The sequence below is a fragment of the Sapajus apella genome, unplaced genomic scaffold (genome assembly GCF_009761245.1).
Source record: "Sapajus apella isolate SASKATOON/1434 unplaced genomic scaffold, GSC_monkey_1.0 scaffold50, whole genome shotgun sequence".
NCBI classification, from domain to species: Eukaryota; Metazoa; Chordata; class Mammalia; order Primates; family Cebidae; genus Sapajus; species Sapajus apella.
In genome coordinates, this window is record NW_022436990.1 from 10,241,768 (window position 1) to 10,267,684 (window position 25,917).

Below are 25,917 nucleotides of genomic sequence, written 5' to 3' on the forward strand. Positions count from 1 at the left end.
GATCACTATCAGATCCAAATATGTTGATATATACTATCGGATCTAACATATTATATTCACTGGGAAATCACTCAATCACTTATCTGTCCCTCTGCTGTCTATCTGCCTATCTCTGCAAACATATATCCTACATTTATTGTTATGGATGAGTAGTTAGCATTTCAGCTTAACACTCAGAGATAGGCTTGAGTGACTCTGGTAAGCCAGTGAGAACCAGTGGCAGATCCAGTATTAGACAGGTGTTCCCCACAGACATGTAGGAAACAAAGGTAAGGACAGGAAGTCAAAACAATGAATCTTTGAATAGCCAGCAATCATTAAAATTCAAAGGAGGATCACTATGGTTTTCAACAAAATAAATCATTAGAATAAGGAGCTTAAAAGGATTAATGTGATTCTCTATTGAAAGCCTGGTGAATAAGTAAAGCCCAGATTCTTCTAAAACACTGTGATCTGCAAATGAAAGTACAGAATGAAAAACTATGACTTTGTCCTTTACCCCCAAAATCACCCCAACTAAAAGAAATCCTACAGTCTTGTCAAATTGTAACTGAGCAAAACCCTATCAGTACTAATGAAGCAGCAGCCTCAGGTATGAATCTAAATTTTTCAATTGAGTATTTTATTACTACCTGTTCCTGTCTCTATATATTAAATGACTGCTTTTCATGAAAATGAAAATCTACATTTAATAACTTATAATTTAATCTTAATAGATCTGTCAAAAAAATGTAAGGTGTGCCTGGTGATGGGGGTAACGGGGAATAGAGGATTGTCTATTTTATTTTAATTACTTTACCATAAAGATCCTTGATTAGAACTATAAGCACCCAAGGGCAAGAATCAACAGTGACTAACATGTGAAGTTTATTAATAAATGTTTACTGAATGCCAATGATGGGTATAGCTGATGTAGTTATAACCTCTAGTAAAGGTATGGTGGCCTAGAACAGTGTTTCTGAAACTAAAATGTGCATATACTGCAACTGATCATCTTGTTAAAATGAAGGTATTGCTTCAGTAACTGCTCTAGGGTAGGGCTTGAGATTCTGCATTTGTGACAAGTGTTGGCAACACTGCTGGTCCATGGACCACACTTTGAGTAGCAAGGGCTTCCAGAATATATGTGAAATCTGAACTAGTATCCCATTTCAAAATACTAAAACAAAACCAAACCGAACCATTGTAAAAGGGACAAATAAAATAAATAAAGGGATAAATAAAAAATAAACCATGGACTCTGACTAAGAAGGAATAACTAATAAACATTTGCTTACGTGATAGGTGTAACCATTTAGAAATACTTCCTGAATTACGGTCACTATTTCCCTTTCCTTGCACCCTCCCATATTTTAACCATAAAGAAACAAAAGGTGGAATGCCTCACACAAAATTAGAAGAGTATGATTCAAGGGATTGTTAAAGCAAAGGAGAAAGGAAGAGAAAGCTCACTCTTTCCACATCAGAGGATTTGGAGAATAAGAAAGAATAAGGCAGGAGGAGCAGGTGCTCAGATGTGTGTTCTCTTCTCTCTTGGCCTAAGACCTAGACAGAAGTTATGTGAGACAGGTTGAGAAGAAAGCCCAAAGCACAAGGATGTCCACTCCATTCTCTGGTCGGAACTCTGCCAGGAAATTGCCTCATACAGTGTTCCCACAACAACCTGGAGAGGGGATGTTGTGGACAGAGAGAGATCTTTGGTTAGAACTTTCTTTGCTCTGTTGTTCTCCCATTCTCCCAATAAGAGACTCCAGGGTTGCTGAGAGTTCAGATGATGAACCTGACAGAGGCATTGCCATGACAACAAAGGCACAACGACGCCCCTCCCCAACAAAAGGAGAGCCAGGTGGGCCTGTGGAGTCAGACCACAGGGAGTTGGCAGGGTCAGTGAGGGCTGAGTTGAGGCTTCGTAAACAAGAAATATCACCAGAACCTGACCAAGCCAAGAGGTAACAACACAAGCTAGACCAGCTACAGCCCTCTGTGGGCAGAAACGTCATAAAACCCTTGACAAAACCCATTTCAATAAGCCCACCCAGCCTGTACCTAATCACTGTGTTAAGCCAGGGGACTCAACTACACCCCAGAATTACAAGATCATGTAAATCTGAACATGCTCAGATGTCATCTTGGAGAAAAGAATGGAGACAAATCGAAAATCTAAAAAACTGAGCATAGATTCCAAAAGAGTATTTCCTAAAGAGAATGTTAATTTATTAGGGAGGCTATAATGTGTGTGAAGGCCTAAACTCTGATCTTAAAGCAAGTTTCTTCCTTGCTTTTCTAGAAAAGTGTGAGTGTAGGGTGCCTCATAAAAATGATGAATCAGCAAGAGAAAACAAGCTTGTTTCTTTTTCATACATGTGTACAACAGAAAAAGAAGTTTTGATTACGACTAAGAAATTCAAGGGCAAGAGATAAATTTATTATCTTTGCATTCTCAGTGTCCAGCATAGTCCCTAATGAATGACGATAAATGAATGTAGATAAAGAAACCAAAAACGTTTAGTGGGGCAAGAATGACTTCAGAAAAGCAGAATGTGTCAGACATAATAGTATCTCCTCACCAAATGCCAATACAACCACTGCAACACGAACAGGCTGCTTTACTCATTCTTTAGGTGAGATTTTGTTTTTACTATACTAAAATGGTAAATGCACTTACTTAAAATGATTATATGTAGTAGGTGTTAAATCATTGTTAATTGCCTTCCGTTTTCTTTCACCTCCTCCTCTTTTCTATGTTGAAAGCTAAATAAAGGAGGTGTATGAACATGAGAATTATTAATGAAGTTTTCAAATAAATTAAAAAATATAGAAAATAATGAAATGCTCTGAACCATGGAAATTTTTTCACTGCATGCATTTATATCTATTGAACTGTTTCCTTCTATTATTCTCCTTATGATGGGCCTTAGAACAAGTCATTTTTTTCTAGTTAGATGCACTTAAGACTTTTTCTCAAAGTCTATACTGGAGACCTGTAAGTAGCAAATAAACCTAATACAGATATTCATCCTTTATCCAGTCTAGTTTGTTTTCAACCTAGCTGAGAATATTCAGATTTGATATTTGATTTGTTAAATACAGTAAATACTTTGGTACCACATTTAGTTTCCTTGGTACACGATGAACACCAATGTCCTAAACAACAAATTCTTACAAAGTCTCAAAACAGATGACAAAAACGTTTTTCTTAAAAGCATTTGTGCCTGATTTCAGATTCTTGGCCATGTGTTAATCCACAAGTTGGAAAAGACCTGAGATTTTTCCACATTTAGTGATATCAAACATATAACAGTGGCAAATCACAGCCAGGCACAGTGGTTAACATCTGTAATCTCAGCAATTTGGGAGGCCCAGCTGGATAGATCACCTGAGGTCAGGAATTTGAGACTAGTCTGGCCAACACGGCAAAACCCAGTCCCTACTAAAAATACCAAAATTAGCCATGTGTGGTGGCACATGCCTGTAGATCCAGATACTTGGGAGGCTGTGGCAGGCGAATTGCTTGAACCCAGGAGCCAGAGCTTGCAGTGAGCTGGGATCATGCCACTGCACTGCCTGGGCAACAGAGCGAGACTATGTCTCAAAAGAAATGAAAAAACTGGCAAATCAGAAATAAATTACTGGCAAATCAGAAATAAATTACCAAATTTCTTTGTAGGTCCTGAAATGATTACAATTGAATGTGCCCATTATTACAGGGAACTTCTTAAGTAAGGAAATAGTTCACTTTCTTATGTTTATATTACCTGCAAAGGTGTGTTTTTGAGTGATTTTATAAAAGACAATGTGCTCCAGGAAAAATTCCAGCCACTCTACAGGAAAACAGAAAAGACCATAAACAAATGAATTTATCAAGGGTAGGGCAGAACTAGTTAACAGTTCTATATTCCCTTGGAGAATATGCTGATTTTTATCAGTTGAATTCAGAACCAGGATCTTCTCTTGACTTTTTAGTGACAACTGCTCTCACCTCTCTGTTTCGAAGGGAGAGAGGTGATTAAAATTGTGGCAAGTAGCTTATAATCTTATAGGAATAGAACTATGAGTTCTTTTGGAGGAACTTTTCTCATAAAATTTTCTTTGTAATTATGCTTGGGTTTATGTCAATACATTCACTCTCATTTGTAATGTAGATTTTAAAAGGCCTGTAAGTATACCATTTTAATACTCTAAATATGTTTAAAAGGCCTGTAAGTATACCATTTTAATACTCTAAATATGTTATATTTTCTATGAAAGTGTTATAAAGCAAACTCACATATACTCTATGAAAGTGTTATAAAGCAAACACTTAACCAAAATGTATTCTTTTTGATACTTTTTATTTAAATTGCCATATACTTGATCTTAAATTGGTTCACAATAAAAGAGCTGGACATTCTGTTGTAGGTAGCTTAATCATGTTATAGGGAGAAAAAGTCTTCTAATTTGAAGTCAGTTTTTCTTAGACAAATATAGAATTATATATGTACTGGTTTTATAGTTTAAGCATCTAAACAGACAAGACTATGGAGAAATAGATGTGCAAAATTTGTCTTTAGTGTTTATTTCTAAGTTTGGGTTTAACTACTATGGGTAATTGCTCTAAGCATTTCACAACATCTTGCCCACCACTTTACTTTACCTTTTTAAGGTTATAAAAGATTCCAAGGCTTTTATAAATAAATAAAATACTAACAAGCTTATTTAGTATCATTTTTCTGCAGATTTGATGGTAATATATTACTTGTGAGGCCGGCATAGTTTAAGAAATAATCTTTCCTCTAAACCCTGATGGGAGTTATGTTTGACTAGCTAAGTGTTTGAATACATAAATGCATTCAGCCTTTGGTATTTAAAGTGAGCATCATTAACTCAACATTTCAACTTAAACTTTGCTTAAACGATAAAGTTTCACCCAAGTGAAATCAATGGGAGGTGTGTGTGAATATATGAGGTTTCAACTTGGTTCACTAAGGAATTTTGATGAAAACAGACAACCAAATTAAGAAATCATCAAAATAGAGCAATTATTAGTTGAAAAAAATATGTAGCATTAAAAGTCCTCACAGGTTTTCTACCTAAGGCTGAGTAATTGTGTGTGTGTGTGTGGGTGTGTGTGTGTGTGTGGGTGTGTATTTTTGGGCTCTTAATAATACATCTTTTGTATGCTTAATGTTAATTCACACTAAGGCATCTAAAAACACCAGACTGGTTCCTGAAATACCACCTGTCTATACTGGGAGTTCTATTAAATGATCCAATTTTCCTAGCTTCTTTAGCATATTGATTTCTTCCCCAAATATTCACTAAGTGTTCACTGTTCACATTATTTGCCTAGGAAAGTTTGCCTCTGTATTTCAAAAAAGACACACAAAGGAGTGGTGACAAAATCTTGCAAAAATGTAGTTTAAGTATTTTATTGAAGTAAAAAACCAATAATAGATCAGAATTTCCCATCCTCCTTTATTCCATGTGTCACATAAGCACAGAAGGGAGACATAACAGTGGTGCCTGTTATATCTCCAATCATAATATCATCAAAGAATAAAATTTAGCTTTCCAGACATGGAATCTGATATGCACAGTTGCATGTAGAATCCCTTTCCACTCTAAACATATTAAAGTGTGGACACTAATTTACTATTTTGAATGAAAATTCATGAGCGACTTCCTCATGAGAAAAGCAGCCTGCCTTTGCCGTTAATAAATAAAAAGGAATATGGAGTTCTTTAGAGCAGTAATTTCCTCAGTTTTTATATATACCCACATACATGTGAATATGTCTAAGAAAAATAAAATCAAGCCTACAATCTTGTTAATAACTGGCCCCGCTTTCTCATGGGCCATCTGTCTACAAATACCTATTATTGAAATAAAAAGCATAAAGCACCAAGATAATCTATCAAAAATTCTAACCAACAAGACAATCCATAACATTAGAAATATCTGTGTAGATTTCTGGGTGTAGTTAGAGGATTCCGTTACACTATCAGAAAGTTAAAGGCTTGTACAAATTTTCAGATAATATGCTGGACTAAGTTCTATCTAAGGAAACAGAAAACATTCTGAAGAATTTTAAAATCAGCAGTTGGAAGAACAAATGGATAAATGTACTTCAAAATACAAAGAGATGACTTTTAAAAAAAGATAAACCTCCCTATGTTACCATTTGTGTGTTATGAGGGCACTGGATCCTTGGGAGGCTGAGGCAGGTGAATTGCTTGAACCCGGGAGGTGGAGGTTGCAGTGAGCCGAGATCGCGCCACCGCACTTCAGCCTGGCCCCTGGTGACAGAGTGAGACTCTGTCTCAAAAAAAAAAAAAAAAAAAAAAAAAAAGAGGGCACTGGATCCAAACCTAATGGCACACTGCTGTAGGTTGGCCAGTTCATCCTTTCATAAAAGGATTACCCTACTCTAGGCCTCACTAGTTTTCCAAGTTGTAAGAGGTAATAGATAAACAACCTGGAAATAATTGTTGCCCAATTCTGACAAAAGCCTGGTAGCACAATTAGTATGAAAAGTTATCCTTTATTGAGGCTGACCCCACCCAGAGAGTGCTATGCTTGGACTACAAGATTTTAGTTACTTATAGAACTGTTCTTACTGAATTGTGGTTTTACATCACTTCTGCAGCCTACATCAAAAAACTGCTTTGGGGATTTGACTTCTCTTGTAGGGGTGTAGTATCACAGACACCTGTTTTGCCTTAAATAACTACAGGAGAAATTCCTCTCAGGTCTCAGCAGCATAAAAAGTTGTGCTTCATCTGATACAGATTATTTTTAATCATAAGACACTATATATTATCTGATAGCTAAGATTCCATTTTATTTTTTGGGTGTGGATAGCACAGAGTCAAATCAGAGCCCTTCTTGAGGACATACATAGGATATACATTTGTTTATTTTCTTAAAAGTACTTGACTTTTGCCTAACTTATTTTAGTCAAACATTTATTCTATTTTACTGTCAATATTTTTGTAAGTTGACTGAAATCCTTGGTTGAAGGGGATAGGGGAATGAATCAAGGAACACATTTTAAAGAAAAGAATTAACCTTAGTATATTAAAATGAAGTAAATTAGATTTGTCTTAGGTGTCTTCTCATTGTCCCTGTTAGCAAATTCCTACTTTTTTCAATGGGCCCCATCAACTCCCCAAAACAGTACAAAAATTGATCATTGTTATGAAGTGTGTGTGTGTGTGTGTGTGTGTGTGTGTGATTATATATACACATATGAGTGTGTGTGTGTGCGCGTGTGTGTGTGTGTATATATATATGTATATATATATATATATATATATATCTTTATTAGTTGACTATACTGTTAACTTTGAAGTCATACTTCTCCCAAAAACATGCTTCTACCTCTCTGGTTTGCCCTTTATTGGCTTTTGGCATGGATGGCATTAGATCACTGAAGTGGAATACTGTCTAGGTCTCCAATCGATTTAATGTATTTCATATTAAAGGCATATAATATCATGGCCCAAGTGAATACATTTCTACTGGTAAGAAATTTTGTTTATTTTAGTCCAGAAAGACCTATCTTAATAATTACATAGTGGTCAGAATATCACTTATCCAGGAAGTAGCCAGGCACATTTGGCTCCTTTTGACTGTAGCCTACATTGTTATTTTACTATTTAACAGTTCCAGAGCACAAAGAAAGAGGCAAAAGTGGCCTGAACTGAACACTGATCTTCTATTAGACTGAGGTAAGGCTCAGGGGAAGGAAGTAAAAATGCAGGATGGAAACAAGATTTCTTTGGGTTGTCCAGTGACTTAATCTATATGTGAGACTGTTATCAACATTGGCACACACAAGAATAGCACATCATCTTATGGCTGGTGTGCACCAAAAAGAAAACACTTCATGTAGTAGTGTTCTAAAAATACCCACTGGGCAGAAATTCAAAATGGTCAGGGGGTGTGTGTGTTTGTAAGAGAGAGAGAGAGAGAGAACGCAAGAAAGACAGACAGAGAGAGAGAGAGAGAGAGAGAGAGACAGACAGAGAGAGAACTATGAGACAGCATGAGTATTTTGGCCTGCTGCTCAGCAGAAAACAATAAAGATCACCCCATGGCAGGAAATTCAGGGTGGTTATGTCCCTTCTCATGTAGTTAAAGTCATCTGGCATATCTTATTGCTTAATTAATTTAAAGAAACAAATTTGGTCTTTAATCAAGTGGTATTTTAAATAATGATTCATTTGTTTTCACTTGTCAATTTCACTCCTCTTTGGGAATGTTATATTTATATGTATTTTCATACCCATCTAGAGGCACTTCTTTTCCTAAAAGAAAATGAACTCATCTTCCCTGCCAAATTTTTAGCCTATAATCCTATTTTAATTTAAAGTTCATTTTATTCAGCCTGTTGTTCTTGGGATTAACCTATATATGCTGTTTCTATTTGGGAAAAAAATTTATACTAAAACCTTGTGTGATGAGGGATGAACTCTTCCTGTTATCTCAGATACAAGGCATAAACCTCAGCTGTAGCTCCATCTGTAGACATTGCCCAATATCATTCACAGCCAGAGGAAGTCAGGCATACAGCTGATGAGACTGAGGTATCTTCTGGAACTTCACCACAGGAGCAGAAGTCTCTAAAAACTCTCTTGAAATCCTTCTAATTCCAGGAAGCAGAGTCAGAAATCACCTCCATGCCCTTCTGCTCCAATAGCATCAAATTATTTGTAGTAAACCTCAACAAATATAGATATTTCTCTCGTTCCTGTCTTATGGCTGAAGTTTACTATGTTTTACCTTGTTCCTGTCTTATGGCTGAAATCCTCACCCTCCCTCTACATATTTCTCTTTTAATTTTTGTTTTATTTATTTATTCAAAAATTTTATTTTTAATCTTTGTGGGTACATAGTTAAGTATATATATCTACGGAGTACATGAGCTATTTTGGTACAGCAGCACAATGAGTAATAATCATATCATGGAAAATTGGGCCACCATCCCCTCAATATTTAGCCTTTGTGTTACAATCTAATTATACTCTTCTAGCTATTTTATAATGCACAATTAAGTTATTATCGACTATCGCCAATTTGTGCTATCAAGTACTAGGTCTTATACATTCTATTTTGTTTTAACCCATTAACCATCTACGTCTCCCCCACTCTGATGCCCTACTACCCTTCCCCATCTCAAGTAACCATCCTTCTCTTCTCTGTCTCCATGATTTCAACTGTTGTGATTTTTAGATGTCACAAATAAAGTGAGACCATGCAATGTTTGATTTTCTATGGCTGGCTTATTTCTCTTAACATAATGACCTCCAGTTCCATCATGTTGGTGCCTATGACAGAAGCTCATTCTTTTTCATGGCTGAATAGTACTCTATTCTGTATAAGTGCTACATTTTCTTTATCTATTCATTGGTTGATGGACACTTAAGTTTCTTCCAAAGCTTGGCTGTTGTGAACAGTGCTGCAACAAACATAAGAGTGTAGATATTTCTTCACTACACTGATTTCCTCTCTTTGGAGTATATGCCCAGCAGTGGGATTGCTGGATTGTATGGTAGCCCTATTTTTAGTTTTTTAAGAAACCTCCAAACTGCTCTCCATAGTGGTTATACTAATTTAGATTCCTACCAAAAGTGTAGGAGGGTTCCTTTTTCTTCACATCCTCACCAGCATTTGTTACTGCCTGACTTTTGAATAAAAGCCATTTTATTCAACTGCACAGACCTCTTCTAATGTCTAAAACCTATGCATCTTTTGACAGCTCAGATATTCCCTCCTCCCCAAAGCCTTCCTGACTCCTTTCAGCTAGGCTGGATTAGGTAACCTTCTCAGTAACCCCCAACACTCTATATCTCAAAATTTCCCCATTCTTCATTAAGTAATTTATTTTTTGGGACATGGTTTCACTCTGTCTCCAATGATGGAGTGCAGTGGTGTGATCACGGCTCACCGCAGCCTCAACCTCCTGGGCTCAAGTAATCCTCCCACCTCAAACTCCTAGGCAGCTGGGACTATAGATGCAAACCACCATGCCCAGCTACTTAAAAACTTTTTTGGTAGGTCGGGGGGGGAGGTCTTACTATGTTGCCCAGGCTGGTCTTGAACTCCTGGGCTCAAATGATCTTCTTGGCTTGGCCTCTCAAAGTGCTGGGATTACAGGCATAAGCCACTGTGCCCAGCCCTGCCCATTGTTTTATAAGGATGTATCTAAATGTCTGTCTGTATCTCTCTCTCTCTCACTACACTGAAGGCCATGGAGATTAAGTCTTTTTTTTTTTTTTTTTTGAGATTAAGTCTTATGTATCTTTTTCATTGCTAGCATCTCATACTACTGGCTGCAACACAGTAGTTGCACAATAAACATTTCAATAGCTTGTTTTTCATATTATCTATTATATTCTAGGTATTTTAGATATTTTCCTATCAATTATTGCATTTCCTTTCTTCAAAAAACATGAAGTAGACTAGGATAATCATTCACATTTTATAGACAGAAATTATAATTTGGTAAGGTTAAATGTCCCAATCAAGTTTCCATAGCTACAAAGTAGCAGAGAGTTAACTTGAATTCTATTCTTAATTTTTAATCTACTTGTCCTCTCTCCTTTTAGGAAATTAGACTATAGTGAATGCATGACTTAACCCTAAAGAAACACATTATTTGTGTAGTTGGAAGCAGTTTGAGCAGACTCAATGCAATCTAATATCTAGGATCAGGAGTTTTACCTATAGCTTCGAGACAGAAAATAATAGTCAACTGTCGTCCTCAATTCCTGTCAATCAAGATATTACCTGGAATTCTCAATGGCATATTCTTTATTTTATAATTATTGAATATCACAGCAGGAAATACTCTAAGTAAAATACAAATGTTCTGCTTACCCATGTTTTTAAAAATAAGCATTCCTTAAAGACAATGCTATGTTCACCTTGCAGGGAGAGCACAGTTTACCACAAGGTAAATTCTTGGCTGTCTCATCTTCTGCTACCCCGTAGTTAACATGCTGTCCTTAATGTTGGCTGAGAAGCCCAAAACACTTCTGAGCTCCAGATCTGCTTCCTGGGCTTTTCTACATGGATGTTTCCAAGAGCAGGGAAAGAACTATGTCTCAAATACTCTGCTTTTCATCCCTTTTACTCCTCCTCTGCATTCCCCTCCTCAGTGAATGCCACATCTGTCTCCTAGAGTGCACGAGTCTGAAATATGGAGGTCCATTCTCAAATAGCTCCTCCCTCAATAATCTCATCTACCCAGTGACCAAGATTTGTCAATGGAGCTTCTTTCTTTCAGTTTCTATCACTGTTGCCTTAGCACAGGGCCTATTTCTTGTTTGGATGACTGGAATAGCCTCTTAATTGAGCACTGTCTAGCCTAGGCCTAAACAATCTATTCTCCACACAGCTAGTAGATAATTGTTGCAAACTACCACTCTAGTCATACTGGGCATCCTGTAGCGATTCTGGCTGTTTGCACACACTGCCTCTTCTGTGAGAAACACCCTTGTTGTCATTTCTGACCCTGGACCATCCTCCATGACACTTCTTTTGGAAGGTTTTCCTGCTTTCCATATACCTATCACCCTTCGTGTCCCACTGCCTCTATGTCCCCAGTGCCTAACACAGCCTGCACTTAATAGGTGCTCAATAAATATTACATGTTAAATGACACCAAAGTCATTTGAATCCAAATATTCCTGTTTTCTTTCTCTTTGAGTCAATAACTGGGGCATCAGAATGGTTCCTTTTCCCTCACTTTCTTCATCCCGTGGGTTACTGAGGTTTACTGATACTTTCTGGCCTCAGTCTCCATCTAGTATCCATGTGCTGCATTAACTGTCAACCTAAAAAATCTTTAATGCACAAAGCGGCATTTCTCAGACTTCAGCATTAGATTCACCTGGGAGGGGCTGGGCGCAGTGGCTCACTCTTATATAATCCCAGCACTTTGGAAGGCTGAGGTGGGTGGATCACTTGAGGTCAGGAGTTCGAGACTAGCCTGGGCAATGTGACAAAATCCTATCTCTACTAAAACTATAAAAATTAGCCAGGCATGGTGGCATGCACCTGTAATCCCAGATACTTGACAGACTGAGGCACAAGAATCACTTGAACCCAAGTGGTGGAATTTGCAATGAGCCAAGATCATGCCACTGTATTCCAGCCTGGGCAACAGAGCAAGACTTTGTCAAAAAAAAAAAAAAAGACAGAAAGAGAAAGAAAGAAAGAAAGAGAGAGAAAGAAAGAAGGAAGAGAAAAGAAAAGAAAAAAGAATCCCCTGGGACTCTTGTTAAACAAAGATTGCTGGTCTCCACTCCTAGACTTTCCAGTTCAGTAGGTCTGAAGTGGGACCTAGAAATGACATTTCTAACAAATTCCTAGGAGACACTGCTGCTAGTGGTCCAGAGACTATACATTGAAAACTACTGAAGCAATGGTTCTCAGCTGGTGATGAGCATTAAAACATAATCACTATCATTCAATTCTCCCTAGTGAATCAAAATTTTCAATAGGGTGGGACAGGCTGGCTTTTTTTCTGCTTAAAAGCTCCACAGGTTATCCCTGATACACTATCTTGCTTAAGAACCATGAATTCAATGGTTAACTTCTGGATCTGGACTTCATCTTCTTCCAAATCCTTATTTTTCACATCTCCCCCAACTTGAATCCTCCTCTTCAGTCCTATGAAACAGTAAGCAGTCTGATGATCCCAGACCTCTTCTCCCTGTCTTTTAGCCCTCGATCAGTTTCATTTATTCATTCTTGCATCCATTCATTTGCTGGGTATCTAGCACTTGCCAGGCACTGCACCAGATGCAGGAGAGAGTGCAGTGAACATGACAGATGCAGCCCTGCCTTATAGAGCTCATCCAGTTTCCCCTAAGCTCCCTAGCATTCTCTATTTCCCCTTCTCTCTCACTGCACAGATCAACATTGGCTTAATGCCGCACTCTCTTGCTAGACTGTAAATTCAATGAAGGCAGGGACTATGGTATGTCTTTGTAGGTGCTCAATATGTGTTTTCCAGGTTAAATTGAAAAACATGTCTGCTGACCTAGCCCTCTTTCAAAAACCATCTCCAGAGCCTTCTCTCTCTACTGTCTTTCCTGACCTTCTCTAATTCTACTCGACACAGTCAGAATTGAGCTCTGCTTTCAATGAGTCCTGCCCTCTTCCCCACACAGATTTCTAACTCAACACTTAAAATCTTTATTATATGCTGCTTGCAGAGATATGGTTCCTTCCACCAAACTGTGAGCTTCTCAAATGTAGGAACCATTTCATTTCCACCATTTTAACCTCTGCACTTCATAGAGCCTGACACATATAGAAGGTACTTTAAAAATGTCTGACAAATTCAGCCTGGGCAACATGGTGAAACCTTGTCTCCACTAAAAATACAAAAAATTAGCTGGGCATGGTGCCTCACCCCCAGTGACTCAGGAAGCTGAGGTGGGAGAATCACCTGAGCTAAGAAGTTGAGGCTGCAGTGAGCCAAGATCACACCACTGTGCTTCAGCCTGGGCAATGGGAATGAGACCCTATCTAAAAAAAGAAAAAGTCTGTCAAATTAATGAATGAGTTAATTTTGTTTTGACTTTAACCTGCTTTGCAATGTTTTGCCCAAACTTCCTTGTGGTTTTAATAAACTCTACTTAAGACTTCCACTTCTCCATAGTAGAAAGATACCTTAGTTTAAATATCATATAGTATGGAATACGTACAAAACCAGATTTTGGGGAAAGGGTCATTAAGAGTCCACACAAATCCTTACAGAGAGGGCAAAGAGTGACTTTATAGATTATCTTCTGCATTCTTGAGCCAGAGTTCTGAGTTGAGGTCTTAGCTCCACCTTAAACCTTCTATCCTTGCCTCTCAGTTCTCTCCTTTATATAGACTGAACAAAAGACAAGGTTTTAAATCTACACCAGTACTGACAGAAAGAATGATGCTACTTCGCAAATTAAACTGAATCTTTGAAATTCATTAGAAAAATAAAATCAGACAACCTCTCAATAGGAAAAGGTATATGAAAAAGATATGGTTACACTTTACAAAATATACAGAAAGTAAGTGTTCTTGATAAACAATGCCCAGAGCATCACGCTATGCACATAGCAGGCCCTCAGGGATATTTATTGGATGAAAAAAAGGCAGCTGATAAGTGCTTTCACCTAAACTGAAGAGCATTGGCTTTTGCTACTGTTGTAATCACCGGAGACTCACACCCTCCAGGAGCTACGGTTCCACTTTGGGATGCTGGAGCAAGTGCCAAATGTTTCCCACAGGTGAACAAACTGTGTTACTGGAACTCATACAGCCTCACATATGTTCAGGGAAATCCTCTTACCACATATATTCATAACTGCTAACTACACAATTCATAGTTGCATAATATATAAGCTGTGATATATCACCTTGATACATACCCTTTTGTCAAGTTAGAGAGGTTATAAATTCATTTCTAAAAGATATTTTGGTCACGTAAAATTCTCAGAAATTTAAGATCACTATTCAATGTAGCAGCTGAGTCTTCCCTGGAGTAGTCTTATTCATTTTTCAACTTTGTTAGTATATATAATATTTTTAGCATGCTTGTAGGCATGAGAAGGAAATAAAATGATATGAATTGTATCACCAACTTACTTTTCTCTTTAGTATATTAGATATCTGCATATGGAATGAAGATCCATGAAAGCCCACACCATTCCCACAATTATTTATTGGAAACAATGTTCATTCTATGTAACAAAAAGAATGATTAATGAAGTTAACGTATCATTGGAGCAGATAATTTTACAAAGCTATGTTCTTAAGGCTTCAGACTTAAGGATTTGACTGTGGGAACAGAGAGTTTTAAGGGCAGGACACCCCAGATAACCTCACCCACATGCATTTCTCAAACAATGCTTTTCTGTATGTAAACAGAAAATAGAAAGGAGTATATGGTTTTCGTCCTTAGTATTAAATAGCTGGCTTTCTTTCAGTGCACTCTTAAATTTCTGCACAATACATAGCCTTCAGCACCCCAGGGAGCATAAACAAAGGATATCAGGCAAGTTCACCTACTCCCACTTCACAGAACAATGCTTGTTGTTAACTAAGCAATTCCCAGGGCAGATTTATGATTTGTGGAGCCCAGAGTGAGTGCTCAGGTTGGGTCCCTGGAATCTGGGGTCAGAAGCACGTGGTGCTGTTCAATCCCCAGGGCTTTACAAAACATGAAAATGTGACCTAAAGTTTGTGCTTGCATGTACACCAGAGGCTATTTAGGCATTTAGAGAAATTAAAGCACATTACAGCCTCAAAGCAGTTTATTGTTCATGCTTCAAGATTTAACCTTTTCTTTCTTATTTGCTACTATGTTTTTCCTCTGGTGAATAAATGGCTACAGAATCAAGTAACACGAATTGACTACATATAAAACATGTCTCATGTATTAAAATATACTGATAGAGCAACAAGTTATATAAAGAGGTCAATGTGAAAACTTGAAAAATCCCTTTTCATTTCTTAAACAGAATTATGACTCTGAATGGCTAAGAATACAGGAGTTATTTTCTGTATTCTTAGACATTGGGTTTTTATAATAAGAAAGAATTTTTCATCAGTGTACTTAATTTATCCCAAAACTTTATATGAGGATTATAGTTTCAGTCAGAACTATAAGCACTTTAAAAAATAAATGTAAACAAGTGCATGAAAAAGCTTCTTTCCTCCTGTTACTTTAAGAAATATTTTGACTAGAGTTACATCCCATAGGTTTATATAATGCTATTAACATGTAATGTAACTTTGGGGAGTAGTTTCTCCTACATGTTGTCTGAGTCTAAAAGTAAAATAGGTTATTGTTTTCATTTTTATGAGTATAGCTATTATCAAGTAATTAATACTAGGAAATAAATTTCATCACTACTCTTTTACTCTCTAAAATCACCTATTAAATATTACAATTGAACTGGAAAATAATATATATGCATATATACATATATATGTTTAGACAATGTTCACATAACTTTAAAAGTCATTTGGAAATATCTAAATACCTGACTTAACTGTTCAATAGTATAGTTAGTATAATATAAACACAGCCATATGTCTCAGGCTGAATGAAATTGTTGATGGGTCACTGAAGGTGTTGGGTCCTTTCACATACCATAGATAATTCAAGAGCTAGTCTATTCCAACTGACTTCACGTGAAGCTAAGTGGCTAGCCCATGGTCTCTAAACAATTATTAAGTTTCTACATTATTCAGGAAAATTATGTACTACCAAGTTTCCAATGTGGCTCTGGTGTTTAAAAGTTCCTCAAATATGCTTTAAAATTAACTGTGAAATCTAAAAAATGGCAAATATAAGGAAAAATATAATTTATAAAGAAGACAGATCAATACTAAAGGCACACTGTAGTCATGAAAACACTTATAAAATCACCACACTCTATTTTAAAATTAATATGAAGTCAGAAAGCTCTGAGTTAGATGGCAGAGGCTGATGAAATCCACAGTCTTCAATTCTGGCACATACGGAAAAGAACATAAATGCCTAGTCTATTGAGCTTCTTCTTGTCTGTTAGCGACAGAGGAAATACCTGCCTAACATCTACCAGTGGAAAATCATTGAAAAAGTAGATTAGTGAGAATAAAACAACAAAAAGAATAGTTCCCTACCCATTGCTTCCCACTGAATGAACTTTTGACATATCAGCAAACTCTTCTTTTCTCTTGCTGCTGCTGGTGTACTGCTCACTATACAGCTTGAGGGACATCTGCTCAACAGCATCTCTTTGTGCTTCCAGGTAGCATAGTTGAACCTCAGCCTGGAAAGAGAAACAAAGAGAAATTGCTGTTTTAATCCAGAAGGAATGCATTTCAAGTGAGGTGTAACAACTCAAAGAATGGGAATTGTTCACATCATTATACTGTTCCTTTTCGAGTTGGATTTAATGGGATCAGTTGGGTATATTACAGAATTACATTTTTGATCCAAATCTTATAAGTTCTTCCTTAAAATATGACCTTAATAAATGAACCCTCAGAAGACTCTGTAAATATCACAAAATATCCCTGAGATCATAATACTGTATGATAAGACTTTACATAAAAATTCTGTGAAATTCCTCAATAATATTCTTCCTTGTCACATATGTAGCACTTATTTTTTAAAGATCCCCTTCCAACCCACACATTTGCATGGACACATATTCTAAATGCTTCTCTATTATTTTCCCTATGGAGAATAAAAAAAGCTTAGTATTAATTCCAGCACCTCTTCAATAATCACAATATATGTTCTTTATTACATTTTTTGGTTGTCTATGTTATTGTCTTAATAATTTTAAAGTAATGTGAATAGTGATTTTGCTTACATGCATGTTTGAACTGTTAAATCTTTCATACTTAGGGCTCACTGTAGTAAAGGAGAGGTAGTAAGTTCATCGTGCTGTTTTCTATCAAACCCAGGCCAAAAGAATGCTGAATAATATTTGGCATGAAACTGTATTGAATAGATGCTTTATTTATTGCAGCTGTTGTGATCCCTGTGGCTTTCAGTTTCCCTAGAACACCAGATGAGACCGAGAATGATGTCTTCTCAGGGGCATGCTTGGCCATGGTAAAGGGAAGGACGCAATGCTGAGTTTATGCACATTGTAGACCAAAGGACTCTTCTTTTAGTGTACGTCACTAAGTCCAAGCGTGTCCATTAACATTTCTGATAAACCTTAAAACTGCTACTTTACAATTCTATTATATATTCTAAGAAAACATTTCTGGGTCAGCTGTTGCGTAGTCACCAGAATTCTATAACATGTAAGAAGAAAAGTCAGGTCTCACATTACCTTCTACTCTTAGTATCCACAGCTGACCAAGGCCTTTTGCCTGATCTCTAGTTTTACAGCCTCAACTATGGAGAAAAAGTGAATATTATAAAGTGGCAGCTGCTTAAATTCCAAATTAGGACTCTATAAAGGAAATAGGTAACCTATGAAAAATGAGGTCTCACAGGCCAGATGCAGTGACTCATGCCTGTTATCCCACTTTTGGAGACTGAGGCAGGTGGATCACTTGAGGTTAGGAGTTCGAGACCAGCCTGGTCAACGTGGCAAAACCTTGTCTCTACTAAAAATACAAAAATTAGCTGAGGGTCCTGGCATACGCTGTAGACCCAGTTACTTGGGAGGCTGAGGCAGGAGAATCACTTGTACCTGGGAGACGGAGGTTGTAGTGAGTGAAGATTGCACAACTGCACTTTAGCCTGGGTGACAAAGTGAGACACTGTCTCAGTTTAAAAAAAAGAAAAAAAAGTGAGGACCCAAACCATTCTAGAATTCCTATGTTGTTGCTTTTTATAAGTACTTAATTATGAATGCTCTGGGTTGCTGGGAAAGAACTTAAAGAAACACTATTAAAATTACTATCGTTATATAATTGAAGTTTCAGAAATCAGATCAAAACTGCAATCTATTTGTTGGTTCATATGAATTGTTCTTGCCCAAACTAATTGACTTGAATAAGAAGACACTCAATGGATTAAGAACTATGTCAAACACTATAAACAAAGGATAATGTTATATGGAGTACATTCAATTGGAAGTGGGGGGTATGGCTGGTGGGAAGGCACAAAGAAAATGCCAGATCTAGTGATTTTAGCATCTTTATTAATGACGTGGAAGAGGAGGTATGTGGAATGTTAATGGCACATATAGAAGAGGACCAACTAAGAGGTTTGCAAACATCATGGAACCTGAAAGAATAATAACTACTGATATAATAATATTTTATTTTTAAAAGTCAACTAAATGTAAAGAGTCAACAATCAGAAACACAACGGAATAAATAACAGAATAAATCTTTTAAAAGAACATACAAATTTTTATGAGATAAATGAGATTACATAGATATTGAGCAATAGTCAAATAACTTAATACTCTTCCCAAATGTCACTCCTTTACGTCCACTGCAAAGCTACAAAGTTTAACGAGTATTATACCCATGTTAAGTATTCCACTGACTCCATTAGAATAATGCATTTGTGCCATTAAGTGCCAAGGGACATGTTTGATATCTAAAGGTTTCTGTTAGTTTTTAACCATCCTAAGTAACAAGCTGGACCATGGTTCATTCTGGACAATGACCTCACAAATGTGTACCACTGGTCACAAAAAGGATCATAAAGAGAGAAGTCAACTTCATATAGACTCAACATCATTACAGAAAAATAATCTGCATTTATCTCTGTGATTCTCAGTCATTTCTGTGTACAAAGAGATATATTTCACATATGACAGGTATATATGGAAAGAAATTCAGAGAACAAAGCTGAGAGTAACTTGAAAAATAATTAGTCACCTTACAAAATGATTGAAATGTTATAATCTATGACTTTTATTGCATAATATCTCACAAGCATTTGACAAAGGAAACTTCCCTGAACTAACAAGGAGATGAATTAGATGACCCAGGTCTTTCCTATCCATCTCTATTTATATTTCTGTTTTCAGTGATTCATTCCTAAATGAGATGATAAAAATAGAACCAAAGTAGTTCCTTCTGCTAAGGTTGAATGGCTTTGCCAGTCTAAATCTCTCTCAGCCTGTCTTAACTTCTTCTCATACTATATCTTAGCCCAAAGATAAATTTTTAAGAGAAAGAGTTGAAGAAAATTTAGTTCTTTAAAAACAGTAACACAATCTCTGGTTAAAGAAAAATTTATTAGCATCTATAACAGTAGATACTTTAAAAAGTGACTATATTTTATAAATGGAAACTTAGCCTGATTAAATAACACTTAAGGTGTATAATCAAAATAATTTGGCAACTTACTCATTAAACAGGGGGTTAGGGGAGAATAGTTGGTGATGGAATCTCCTCTTCTAGGCCACTAAAAGACCCATGATGCCACCAATAGGAGTATAAGAAGAGCAATTCAGGTGGATGGGAGAAATTAGCTGGATTATTTGAGTCTATTAATTTAAGGTACTGGTGGTATGCCCAGAAGGAGATGTTCAGCAAGCAGGTGGAAATAGTAGGACTGAAATACAAACCTACGGGCAATGGGTGCCATTAGGAGATAAAGTGAGAATGCCATGGGAGAGAGTGAACAATGAGAAGAGAAAAAAAGAGTTTTCACTTACTCTAGTCTAGGCCTTCATTACCACTGGCTCACCAATGTAATGGATTCTCAGTCATTCTCTCTTTCAAAATTCATTTTATTTATGGTTCAATGACCTTTCTGAATCACAGTTGAGATCACTGGTGTGTTGTTGTTTGAGGGCTCGATTCTGGACCACTTTTCTCTATCTAGACTCTCTTCCATGGCTTTAAATGCCAACCAAGTAGTAATGCCTTCCAATCCTCTTCTCAAAGCTCCATATTTATATATCCAACCAATCACCTGACATCACTACTTGAGTTACTTTAGACCTCACAACTTAAAACAGAACTCTTCATTCTCATCCTTACCACATTCCCCAAACCTTTCTGTACTTAGGCCTTTAAAAAAAAACAAAACCTTTCCTTTTAAATAAATGGTACTATCTATTGCTCATGTCAGAAACCTGAGAGTCACTCTTGACTCTTCCTCTTCTTCATTTTCCTTAGCAGCTTATTCCCTTTGTTGACTCCTCTTCTAAAATGTCTGCCCAGTCTCTTTCTCCAATCTGCACTGCTGCCAGCCTGGTCCAAGCTTTCATAAACTTTCACCTGTACTACAGCAAATATCTTCTAACACGTGTCTCCCTTCACTCATTCCTAGCCCTCTAATCGCTTCTCTTACACTGGCCCAAGTAGTCTTTATAAAAAATGAGCTGGTTTAGACTGCATTCAGACCCAAAAAACAAACTTCTCCCCTTGGCCTATGATATTTGGTTCCTGCTGACCTTAGACCACATTTCCCAAGAATCTCCCTCTTGATCACCAAGTCCCTGTCATCCTTCCCTTATTTCAATACTTTAAACATACTAGTTCTTTAAACAGCCTTTTCTTGCCTCAGGACCTTTAGACATATTGCTCCCTTTTTCTAGAACATTATCTTGCTAATGTCTTCTCATCTTTCCAGCCCTCAGCTGATGAGCTACTTCTCAGAGAGGCCTTGCCTAATTTATCAAAAGTAGATCAACTCTTTTTCCTCTATTTCAGATCCAGATTAATTTCCATCATAACGCATATTAAAATTTAAAATTCTTGCATTTGTTGGTTTACATTTTTTTCTGTCTTTTTCTAGACTCCAAACTCCATAAAGGATTGTTTCTGTCTCCTTTGCCATTTTGCATTGCCAGCACCCTGGCAATATCTGGAACATGAAAGGGGCTCAGTAAATAATTGTTCAATCGATGAATTGTACATTCTTGCATTCATCCATTTATTATTATTACTATTATTTTGAAATGGAGCCTCACTCTGTTGCCCAGGCTGGAGTGCAGTGGCACAATCTTGGCTCACTGCAACCTCTGCCTCCCAGGTTCAATTGAATCTCCTACCTCAGCCTCCCATGTAGCTGGGATTCCAGGCGCCTACCACCATGCCCAGCTAATTTTTGTATTTTTAGTAAAGATAGGGTTTCACCATGTTGACCAGGCTGGTTTTGAACTCCTGACCTCAGGTGATCTGCCTGCCTTGGCCTCCCAAAGTGCTGGGATTACAGGTAAGAGCCACCACACCGGCTGCATTCATCCATTTATTACTCATACATTTACTGAGACTTTCTCATGTCTCAAGAACTGTACAAGGAATTATGGGAACAAGGAAGAATAAAACATAGTTACTTCTCCTGAGGCACTGCAGTGTAGTAGAAGAGACAGCCATGCCAACAGATAACTACAAGTGTCCAAGTGAAATTACTGTAGACAAGGATGAGAAAAATAATTTATTGCCTGAAGGTGGGGGTGAGGGGTAGGGAGCAAAGGCTTGATAGAAGCGACATTGGAACCAAAACTGAGATAATGAGTATGACCTTGTCAGGTGAAGAAACAGATGGATATCTTCACAGACAGAGTAACTCATTTGCTCAGGGCACAGAGTTGTGAAAGGATGTGGCATGTTCAGAGAATGGTGGCTGGGACTTTGGGGTATTTGGATGAAGAGGCTAAAGTATATAGATGATAGAGGATGCCAGGTTAGAAAATTTGTACACTATCTTGGCCACAATGAGTGCCAGCAGAAGCTACTGTCATTTCAGTGATGGCCTTAATCTTCCTCTATCTCCCTTTTTATGTCATGACAAGATAGTTGCATAATGGATCAGTGCAAATATGTTGGTATAGCTCCTACCAGCTGTTGTACTTAGAGAAAGCTGCACTGAGAATTTGAATCAGCAGTTCCTTTCAGGCTGGATGCCCACCATATCAAATAGTGGGAATGCCTAAGACATTCTCGTAACTAGAACCTCTGGTAAACTTTTAACATAATGTTATGCATTAAATTATATCCCCTCACCCCCAAATTCCTATGTGGAAGCCCTAACCCCCAATGTGCCTATATTTGGAGATAGAATCTTTAAGAAGGCAATAAAGGTTAAATGAGGTCACAAGGGTGGGGTCCCAATCCAGTAGGGCTGGTGTCCTTATAAGAAGAGGAAGAGACACCAGAAATGTGCATGCAAAGAGGAACAGCATATGAGAAAACAGCAAGAAGGCGGCCATCTGTGAGCCAAGGAGGTAGGCTTCACCAGAAATCAAACCTGTAGACACCTTGATCTTGGACTTCCGGCCTCCAGAGCTGTGAGAAATAATTTTTACTGTTTAGCCACCCAGTCTGTGGTATTTTGTTATGGCAGCCTAATAATGTCAGAAATGCTGCTTTCTCATCTGAGATTTAATACAATTGCTTTGCTACTTATCAATAGTGGCATGTTCCCCTCCCCCTGCTTTGTTTTATTGCATTTAGCACCTAAATCACTAGAGATACTCCTTTTCAAATTTAGGCTATAAATTAACAATTAGCAATTTAATAAGGACACAAAATGCAGTGCTCTAAAATATTTTATGGAAATTTGGCTTGGTATGTGGTGACCCAAATTCAATGCCCGGATCATTACTCAGTCATATACTTCCCTCTGATCTTGTGTGGGTACATAATAATAAAATTGCATATAACACATTTTGGGGAGGAAATTTCAGTCAGTCTAATAATCTTGAAAGATTAAACACATAATCACTTTTATAATAGCATACAGACATAGTGCTTAATCTTTGTTCTACAAAGCAATTTTTAGTTTGCTTTTTGCTAATTTGACTGATTTATCACTACATGTCCTGGAATTCTTTGTTGGGTTAAGCATCCTGAGAATATTCAAATTAATTTTACTTTTTCTTAACTCATACCATTGTAGATCTCCCTGTTCCCTCATACTAGACTTCATAGGTTCCCACCACATCTACTACTGCCTATCTGTATCTGGGTCCATGTCCTCTTCAATTCCTTCTGTTTCTGCAGAAGCTGTCTCTATTTCTAACACTAATCCCTTGTACTTTTGTACCAGACTTCCCTTACCTACACAAAAATGATCATCCCCCAAAATTGCCTTTCTTTCCTTCACCAAGTTTTTTCTTATCTGCTGTATTATTCCTATTACACATTAGCCCCAAAACGCTGTTTTTTCCAATGGTAAAAAAAAAAAATACAGAAAGAGAAAGAAAAAGAAAAATAATCCATTGGCACTAATCTATCCTCCAGCCATTTTTTCCATTTCTCTGTTCTCCACTATAGCAAAGCCACTTTTACTTGCATTATTTATACTTGCCGTTTCCAACATCTCTCCTCTTTCTCTCTTGAACACACTCCAGTCAGATTTTGATTCACATTCCTCATGCAGTGGTCAGTTCTTGGTCCTCCACCTAGTCTATCCTGATTCAGCAGGGCTAGTGGTGTGCTCTCGGGGCATTTGCTTTTGTTTGCATGGCAGCTCAGTCCTTCACGTCTCTCAGGTCTTTCCTGAAATATCCTCTTGCATCCCAGTCTTCCCTGACATGTCACTTACACCTACAACTCATCCCCATCCCTAGAAATCCCCATCCTCCTTCCTACATACTTAACACATGCAGCCAAACATGTTACTTTTTTTTATATTATCCATCTTCCCTCGGTGAATTGAAAGCTCCATGAGGGCAGGAGGTTTTGTTTATGTGTTTCCTGCTGTATCCCTAGACCCAGCACAGCATGTGTGTCAGACACTCTATATAAATTGAATAAATGGTACTGAGTCTGAACATCTAAAATGGTTTAAAATGTACAATGAAATAAAACAGATAGTTTGAAGGCTGAAGTCTCAGATTCACTTCAAAAATTATTGGCTTTGCCAGGCTCAGTGGCTCACCCCTGTTATCCCAGCACTTTGGGAGGCCGAGGCGGGTGGGTCACCAGGAATTTGAGACCAGCCTGGATGTGGTGAAACCCCGTCTCTACCAAAAACACAAAAATTAGCTGGGCATGGTGGTGGGTGCCTGTAATCCCATCTACTTGGGAGACTGAGGCAGGAGAATTGCTGGAATCCAGGAGGAGGAGGTTGCAATTAGCCAAGATCATGCCACTGCACTCCAGCCTGGGCAATAGAGTGAGACTCTGTCTCAACAACAACAACAAAATTGTTAGTTTTATTCTCCCTCATGAAGGAGACTTTTTTCTTTGACAAAAAATAGAATAATTGAAATATAGAACTTGTTTACTATTTTCCAAGGTAAAAAAAAGAAGAAAAGAAAAGCTTCTTTAATTCACAAGCCATTTGGGCTTTTGGAGGAGACACCAACAATGGCAGAGTTTGTATTTGGAAGAGCCTACACTTGCTCAAGATCACAGGGATCCTTCAATATAATGGGAAGAAACCCTACTTTTTTGGTAATAATTTTGTTACTGGAGGACATTTTCCTTCTTTTACTACACTATCTTTTTTACCTTAAATGCAGTATATCTAAGCACCTGTCTTTTCCTTTGCTTCCCTATAAAAATACTTAACTATGCCTCCCTTCTTTCCTCCTGATAGTATTCCCTTTATGCAACTAGCCCAGAATGCTTCTTTCTTCTGGAAAGACCTTCAGGTCTCAAGACCTTCATGGGCTCCACCAAGGACTTCCAGGGTTGATTAGAATCTACACTTGATGAAACGGTTGACTATGTCCCCACCCAAATCTCATCTTGATTTGTAGTTCCCACAATCCCCATGTGTCATGGGAGGGACCTGGTAGGAGGTAATTTAATCCTGGGGCAGTTACCCCCATGCTATTCTTGTGATAGTGAGTGAGTTCTCATGAGATCCGATGGTTTTATAAGGACCATATTTTTCGGAGACAGAGTCTCACTCTGTCACCCTGGCTGCTGTGCAGCGGTGCGATCTTGGCTCACTGCAACCTCTGCCTCCCGGGATCAAGTAATTCTTCTGCCTCACCCTCCCTAGTAGCTGGGATTACAGGCCCCTGCCACCACACCTGGCTAACTTTTGTATTTTTAGTAGAGATGGGGTCTCACCATGTTGGCCAGGCTGGTCTTGAACTCCTGACCTCAAGTGATCTGCTCACCTCGGCCTCCCAAAATGCTGGGATTACAAGGGTGAGCCACTGCGCCCACCCACTTTCCCCCCTTTTGCTCGGTACTTCTCCTTACTGCTGCCATGTGAAGAAAGATGTGGTTACTTTCCTTTCTGCCATGATTTTAAGTTTCCTGAAGCCTCCCCAGCCGTGCTGAACTGTGAATCAATTAAACATCTTTCCTTTAATTATTGTCTTGGGTATGTCTTTATTAGCAGTGAGAGAACAAATGAATACACTTGGAAATATCTACTCTTTCGTTTGCCAGAGTGTCCATACTTATTCCAGGATTTAGAATTATTACCTTTCCACTGCCTTTTTCTAAGATAGTGTTTATTTTGTGTGTTTTTGCTTTTGTTGTCACTGGAGGTTCATAATTTCCTAAAATAACTCACCTTATTCAAAGGGCACTTCCTTTGTTCAG

At 37.7% G+C, this 25,917-nt stretch overlaps 1 protein-coding gene across 3 annotated transcripts in view; it reads right to left on the reverse strand.

The window, feature by feature from the left end:
- The window catches only part of AKAP6 (A-kinase anchoring protein 6), a 685,039-nt gene that overhangs the window by 139,901 nt on the left and 519,221 nt on the right, over positions 1 to 25,917 (reverse strand). For all 3 annotated transcript variants that reach the window (XM_032242689.1, XM_032242690.1, XM_032242691.1), the window contains one exon: positions 16,648 to 16,796. In XM_032242689.1, coding sequence (XP_032098580.1) covers positions 16,648 to 16,796 — 149 coding nt within the window. The remainder of the gene's footprint in view (positions 1 to 16,647; positions 16,797 to 25,917) is intronic.